At 38.4% G+C, this 7,725-nt stretch overlaps 1 protein-coding gene across 1 annotated transcript; it reads left to right on the top strand.

Annotated features, from left to right (window-relative positions):
* Positions 1-459: 459 nt before the first annotated feature.
* LOC103467581 (haloacid dehalogenase-like hydrolase domain-containing 5) lies at positions 460-7,257 on the top strand. Its single transcript, XM_017305568.2, has 8 exons — positions 460-977; positions 2,848-3,051; positions 3,135-3,247; positions 3,345-3,438; positions 3,565-3,598; positions 3,687-3,861; positions 3,973-4,161; positions 6,108-7,257. The coding sequence occupies exons 1-8, from the start codon at positions 858-860 to the stop codon at positions 6,505-6,507; spliced, it is 1,329 nt and encodes a 442-aa protein (XP_017161057.2). The 5' UTR covers positions 460-857; the 3' UTR covers positions 6,508-7,257.
* Positions 7,258-7,725: the final 468 nt, after the last annotated feature.

The following is a 7,725-nucleotide window of genomic DNA, read 5'->3' as shown; positions in this document are numbered from 1 at the left end:
GCAAAATGTTTCAAAGTTTTAACGTTTCAGTATAATTGTATTAATACATAACCAGCTTAAATGTGTCACTTTTTTTAAGATAAATTGGTCCAATTTTAATTAAGTTATCCTGAAATATGTAATGAAATTCAACCCTACAAACATGGACATTCTCAATAAAATGCAGCGATATTCAGTTTAATATCTATTGGTTAAATTAAAGAAGCAACGTCATTCGGTGCTGTTGCTTTCCATATAAACCTTTTAAGGAAAAATGCATTAGAGGTACAATATGACAGTTCATGTAGTTCTCCCGTAAATATTTGCAATACTGTATTCAGAGTAACCCTGTTTCCAGTTTAATATGTAGCGATATAATTTTTGGGCAACTGCGCTCAATGTGGGGGATTCCTTTGTCGTGAATTTAGGACACGAGGACGGCCAGCAGCATGCGTTTTAAAGGTAGCACAATGAGGAACTTCATGTTCATCGTGTGCTTTGGAGAACATACACACAACACCTGCCCACCCCCCGTTAATTACATGCAGAAAATACGATGATCTCAAAGTGGTTTTGATGAATGAAATCCTCCGTCTGTCCGAATAAGAGCTGGTAAGCTCCACCTCGGGTGTCTAAAATGGCAGCGGGGGTTGCGGTGCAGATGCAGCGCATAGAGACCCTCCTCCTCCTCATTCTGCGTCACCGTCTCTGCTCCAGTCATATTTTAACGAAAAAAAAAAACAAGCCGAGCAGCCAGCCAGCGCGGCCGGTGTGAGCCGGCTCCAGCTTTATGTTGGGGGGGGGTCGTTTTCATTTATTTATACACACGCCGGTTTTTGTTGTTTGTTTTTGAACCCCCTGAGGGTTAAGCAAAGGAGATGAGGGGACTCCTGCCGTTATTCCGGGGCCTGCACACCGTGAGTAACCGTCAAGCCAGGCGCAAGGCTGGGATTGTCGGTTCTCGGTGCGGGCTTTGCGGAACTCAGTCTGTGAACAAGGTACGGTCCGAGCTGTTGCTGCTTCTCGGCTCAGAAGAACAATAACGCTGTTGAACTCAGGCTGGGCCTTCAAGTAGTTTCGGAGATTTGTTTCAATCTAACGAATAATCGTTGGCGTAAAAAATGTTTCACGGAACTTTGTGAAGCCTGGATGCGCTGACGACAATGAAACGAGAGGAAGCGGGGGGTGGGGGGGACCTGACATCACGGCAAAGGCAGCTGTAGCCTTTTGCGCAACTGTTTTAGGGAAACAGTTGCTTTTATATTTTTTGTTTGTTTTCAGAAAATTCTGCCTCACATGACAGGAAGGCACATTCTGATGTGCTATAGACATGATGGGAAAATATTTGAATGACTTGTGATGCAGTAATAGTCAGACCCGGCCAAAGGTACAAGCAAACTAAGCTGCTGCTGTTTGCCACCCAGACCAACAGGGGGCTCCCAAGAGCTCTTCTCAGAGAGACCACATAACTGTAAACTCCAGAATTGTTGTAGGATCAAACTCAAGCTTACTCATTTCAAAGTTTCAGATGAACCTGTAATAGCAAATTTCAAATAATTTAAACTCCGTTATAACCTTTTAGCACAAAATATACTTTTCTTTTCTTTTTTACTTCACATCTAAGTATGCTTTTTAAACTTAATCGCATAAACATATTTGATTCCATAAAACAATTACAGAATATTTAGATATATATAATTTTCTGTATGACTGTATAAAATGCTAATTTAGTTTTTAAAAATTATTTGTTGCTTGGCACAGTTATCCTGAGAGACAAAATTAGAGCCTGCCAGCTTTACAATCCCCCAGTGTACTGCTGTATTAGTATTCTGTCACATGTAACTGGCCCTTATTATTACTGCATGCCCTACTTAACTAAATCACTAAACTGCTGTAAAGAACAGCAGTGGAAACCAACTATAGACATTATGCAGACCGTTTGTGGCCTAATAAGGCAATATACAGTATAATTGAGATAAATGAAAAGTGATGTCAAATTGTTGAATGATTACAGAGTTCTTAAACATCTTATTGAGAAATACCAAGCTTTGAGTGGAAGTTGGAGGTAGAGTGCAGACTGAGTTAGTAATAAAAAGAAGAACTTGGATCTGAAGGATGTTTGCCCCTATGCTAAAGTCAGTTAAGTGTCGTACCTTGTAAGATTTATATTACTCACTCAAATAGCAAACACTCTGTAAGATACTCACTCATCACTCTCTTAACTTAATGTGAGGAGTTTTGTCTGAAATTGAGCTTCTCTGTCACAGGACATTTTGTTCTGACCGACCATGTGTAAATTTATCTCCTCTGGCCGGAACATTTTGTACCTGATTTATACACCTGACCGTTTAGAGTAAATTTATGTTTTCTACGTATAGTTAAATTGTGTTTCAGCACCACCAATAATAAGACCTACCAGGTGGTTAGTCAGAGTTTACAGTTTTTCCCAATCCATCAAATGGAGGAACAGCACCACCATTTTTAGAAGGTACAAAACAGAAATAATTTGTGAGTGGGATTTAAACATATTTTATGACCGCTTAACTTTGTAATTTATTTAAAACAGTTAACTTTAAAGAGACATAAATAGATATTGAGTGGTGTGACACATGGGTATGGCATGGTTTGATTAAGGGTATAAGATGGGAAGGGGAAAATTGGGCATGAGTCGATAAAATAATGGATATATGTAAATAATGTACATGTAATAAGGGGCCCCACCTACCAGGGTAATCTTTGTGATTTTTCGTTGATCTTCCATTGGATCAAACTTTTTAAAATCAACTTTTACACAGCTTCCCAATAATTTTTCTATGTATTTATTGCAGTTCACATCATGCAACAGTTTCTCTCTTTTTCCCCCTTCAGCCACAGCCGAGATTTGGACTGCTGTTCGACATTGATGGCGTGCTCGTCCGAGGACGGATGCTAATCCCTGCAGCCAAACTGGCTGTTGAGAAGTTGGTCGACTCTCAGGGAAGGTTTGTGGTGCCAGTTGGTTTTGTCACTAATGCAGGGAACTGCCTCCGACAAACAAAAGCAGACCAGCTCTCTCACATTCTGGGAGTGCCTGTGAGTTATAAAACACACTCCGTCCTTTTGATTGGTCCGGTTTACCCTGACATTTCTGCTAACATTACTTGCTCTACTTTCAGATTACGCAAGACCAAGTCATCATGTCCCATAGTCCCCTGAGGATGTTCAAGAAATTCCACGATAAATGTGTCCTGGTGTCGGGACAGGGGCCTGTCCTGGAAATTGCTAAAAAGTATTAACAAATACCCTTTTTGCATTGCTTCTTAATTGTTATTTCCTAAGCAAGACCTAAAGGTTAAACTAATTCTTTGTTAAATTCTTGTATTTAGTGTTGGCTTTAAGAATGTTGTCAGTATTGATATGGTGAGGGAGTCATACCCCTTGCTGGACATGGTGGATCACAACAGACGTCCCAAACTGCCGGTGAGATATTGCAATATTTGCTGAAAATCAGATGTTTTACGTAGAAATCCCCACATTTTGATTCTATAATAAATATGTTTTATCATATAAAACAAAATGCATTGAGATTATTTTCTATTGTTTCAGTCCACTCCTGTTGTCAGTCTTCCTAAAGTTGAAGGTATGAACAAATGTTCTTGCATTTCCTTCTCAACGTTATACTTTTGCCATCTCAGATGTTGCATTCATTGATTTAACCTTGTGTCCAGCTGTGGTCTTGTTCGGGGAGCCAATCCGATGGGAGACAAACCTGCAGCTGATAATTGATATTTTATTGACCCACGGTAACCTCAACAGTCCCCACAAAACCCATGCGGTACCTCACCTCCCCCTGTTGGCCTGCAACATGGACCTGATGTGGATGGCAGAGGCAAACTCCCCAAGGTAATCTTGTAAAAATTGATGTTGACACAGGGGCATTTTTTTTTTTTTTCCTTCATGTTTACAACTAACAAATCAGATATTGTTGTTTTTATTGTTATTATTATTTTTCAGGTTTGGCCATGGAACGTTTCTTGTGTGCCTGGAGAACATTTATAAAAAGATAACTGGCAAAGACCTGAAGTACGAGGCACTCATGGGAAAGCCCAGCGAGCTGACGTACCATTTTGCGGAGTATCTCATCAGAAGCCAGGCCATGCAGAGGCAATGGAAACTTCCCATCACTTCCCTTTATGCTATAGGGTGAGACCTTTTATCTCTGCAGACAGTTCCCACCTAAGTAATCAAAGAATAGAAAGAAAGCCAAAAAACTACTGACTGAAATGGTGCGAAAATAATCACACCATTATTGAACTATGGTGTGACACATCATAGTTTATATAATAATTGACATTATTATACATTTAATAATATATATATATATATATATATATATATATATATATATATATATATATATATATATATATATATATATATATATATATATATATATATATATATATATATATATATATATATATATATATATAATATACTTCATCATAAACAATAAACTTTAATTTCCAACAAGCATTTATTTCTGGAACTGGAAGACATCTTAAATGTATGAAATAAGTTAACAAACAATTGAAATGACAAATACAATTAATACTGAAGTCTCCGTAAACAAAATTGCCCTTCACAAAAGGGGAGAGTTGCGACAACAGCATCAGACTCAAACCTTTCGTCATCCAGTGAGGAGGAAAGTGAGAGACAAGAAAAACAAACAATTCCTGCAAATGGAAATGATTGAGCTTGTTTTAATTTATCATGCGATTAAATTATTTATTGCAACAGTCTTAACTACATCATTTAATTTCATTTGGACTTTATTAGTTAGACCTGCACAAAGTAATGCATATAATAACTTTATTGTATTCCCAATTTACTCATATGCATAATTCTAAATATTTTCAACTAGTTCAACCAATCGGCTCTAGAGGTTGCCTAAATGGCAAATAAAGTTCACCTTTGTGTAACTTAATCAAATTAGAAATATATGTGTTCTGTCAAGGACACATGAACTAAGCCCGTATAAGTAACTACAAGTAGTTACTTGTATAAGTAACTACAAGTAGTTACTTGTATAAGTAACTACAAGTAGTTACTTAAACGGGTTGTGAGAGAACATTAGTGAACACACAGCATTGTGAAGAGCAAAGAACACAGCAGATAAGTGAGGGAAATATTGTGGATAAGTTTAAAGAAGGATTAAGTTATGAAATAATGCCCCAACCTTTGAACATCTGGTCAAGTGTTGCTTAATCTGTCTTCCAAAAATAATAATAGGGTATGGGACACCTGCAAATCTACCTAAACATGGGCACCTTCACTGATATGCAAGAACTCTTTACTCTTAATTCTATAGAGTTGCCAAAAGAAAGTCATTAAAAGTCCAGTTTGCCACAAGTGATAAAGGAGACAGAGTGAATGAATGGAAGAAGGAGCTCTAGTCAAATCAGACCAAAACTGAACCTTTTAGTCCGAGAGAAGTGGAAACCTAACACTGTACATCAGCCTGACCACAAAAGTGGTTCCACCAACATGAAATACTGAAATATGTATTAGAATGAGCTAATGTTTGAATTGCTGCTGCAGTCGAGCTGGTGGAGACATACTTCTGCAGTGTAAGTAGGGTCCTCAAAGTGTTGGCTCACAGGCGCTAAATACAAATAAATGCCACAACATTCTTATGGATGTATGATTCCGTGTCCTTCCTCTATCACATTCATATGCTTACACACACACACACACACACACACACACACACACACACACACACACACACACGCACACGCACACGCACACACACACACACACATTGCTGCATGCTTACATAACCATAAAATATAAGGCTGGCGACAGTCGCATATATATATATAAAGCTGATAAAAACAGGTAAGCACCTGTCTTTATCAGCTGTGGATCTATCATATAAAATCCCAATAAAACACACTGAATTTGGGGTTGTAACAAGGCAAAAGGTAAAAAAAAACCATTCAGAGGGTATCAATACATCTGCAAGGTAGTATGATTTTGTAACTCTTCCCTATTTTTCATCACTATCGTAGTTAAACAGACCAATAGAAGACAGACCTGTTGTGGCATTTTTGTTTATTTTAATTTCCCTCCTTTTCCATTTCCAGTGATAACCTCATGACTGATATATACGGAGCCAACATGTACAATCGCTTCCTGGAGGAGAGAGCCGCCATTAAGAACCCCAAAGCTGTTGCCCAGGTGGTGGCTGCCACCGGATCCAGCACCGCCATGCCCGGGGGGGAGGAGGAGTTCGACAGCATGTGGGAAAGTGAGCTCGCTCTGCCCTCTGCCACCTCCTGTAAGTCCGTCCTAGTTTGCACAGGGGTCTACAATCCCAACGGAGAGGTGCCGTCCGACACCAGCCGCTGCATCAAAGAGACCGTGTTCCACGGTCACCGGGACTTCAGGTTTGACCCCGCGCTGGTGGAGCCAAACTACATTGTGCAGGACGTGGCGGAAGCTGTGGACCTCATCTTCCAGCAGGAAAAGTTTGTGCCTCGTTAGTGATTCGAGTCCCGAAAGGTTCTGTGTACCACACATGCACACGTGTGGTACAGCATTAAGCTGGGAAACGCACCACTTAATGCAAGGAGCTGTTGGAAGGGCATCACTGTGGACTGACAGACAGGGCATTAACATAGTATAGATCATCTTCTAACATTCAACATGAAGACAGATTTAAGAGAATATGAATCATTTAACTGTGACCGCCATTTGGTTTCGGTATCGTCTTTAACAGTGTGTTTTTCGTAAGGAAACGTGTTATAGCTGCCTTATTTGACCATGGTTAGTTTTTAGATGATCAGCTGATCTAGAGTTCAAGATTTTACCAGTGTTTTAGGAGAGTGTATTACAAGAACATGTGACTTTCATTAATCCCCTTTTAGACCTATGTTTACTCATTTTACCCTTAAAGATCTATGCATGAACACAAGAGGAATAGATTTACTGTAAGTCCAGCTGTTTGATGTGCAATATTGTTCCTTCAGTTGTATTGTCTATCTACATTTTGTCTTGCTATGAGAGCCATAACCAATATTTGCACAGATTTTTGACTTTTGTTAAAAGTTGCTGTTTTCCTGCCATAACGTGTGTTGTTTAGTGTCCATCTTCTGTTTTGTGCTCTCAGATTTTTATTCCAGAGACAAAAGCTAACAGCACTTCAATTAAGTCACACGTAAAGCCTTTACCAACTCATTTTTGCTGTAATTACCTTACCTTGGAAAAGAATATAAAGAATAATTGCAAAGTGAACTTAATGTGTGTTTTTCTCTGACACATTATTAGCAAATTCTTAAAAAGACCAAACAAACATGTTCTTTTGATTACGTTAAAAGTAATAACGAAGCAACTTTTTTTAATTTCAACTCTGTATTACAGCATTAAAATCAGATTAACTGTATTTGTTTTTGACTTGTGGTTACAATAGAAGGGAAACAGTGGCTGGTCAATCAATATATACATTTTAGGCAATTGTTTAGAGCAATTTTAAAGCACAATCAAGTAACTATGCCAACTTCAGTTTTTATAAAAATGCTGTATATCAAATATAACTTAAAAAATTTTGACTTCACAATTTGATGTCTTGAAATTGGGCCTGTCTCTTTAAGAAGAGCCCAAAGGATATCTAAAACATGCATAAAAGGGTCAAAGCATCACACCAAGTATGTTTTTGATGAGGGAATAACGTCATAACATGATGTAAAGCTAAAAAAAAGTTGT

This window comes from Poecilia reticulata, chromosome 7 (genome assembly GCF_904066995.2).
Source record: "Poecilia reticulata chromosome 7, P_reticulata-male-v2, whole genome shotgun sequence".
Taxonomy (NCBI): domain Eukaryota; kingdom Metazoa; phylum Chordata; class Actinopteri; order Cyprinodontiformes; family Poeciliidae; genus Poecilia; species Poecilia reticulata.
Note: the sequence above shows the minus strand (reverse complement) of the source record. Positions and strands in the feature narration are given on the sequence as shown.

What these genes read in the sequence shown, in the direction of transcription:
- LOC103467581 (XM_017305568.2), top strand. Translation starts at nt 858, where the DNA reads ATGAGGGGACTCCTGCCGTTATTCCGGGGCCTGCACACCGTGAGTAAC. An exon ending in ACAGACGTCCCAAACTGCCG is followed by an intron (nt 3,439 to 3,564) that starts GTGAGATATTGC and finishes CTATTGTTTCAG; the next exon opens with TCCACTCCTGTTGTCAGTCT. An exon ending in ACTTCCCTTTATGCTATAGG is followed by an intron (nt 4,162 to 6,107) that starts GTGAGACCTTTT and finishes TTCCATTTCCAG; the next exon opens with TGATAACCTCATGACTGATA.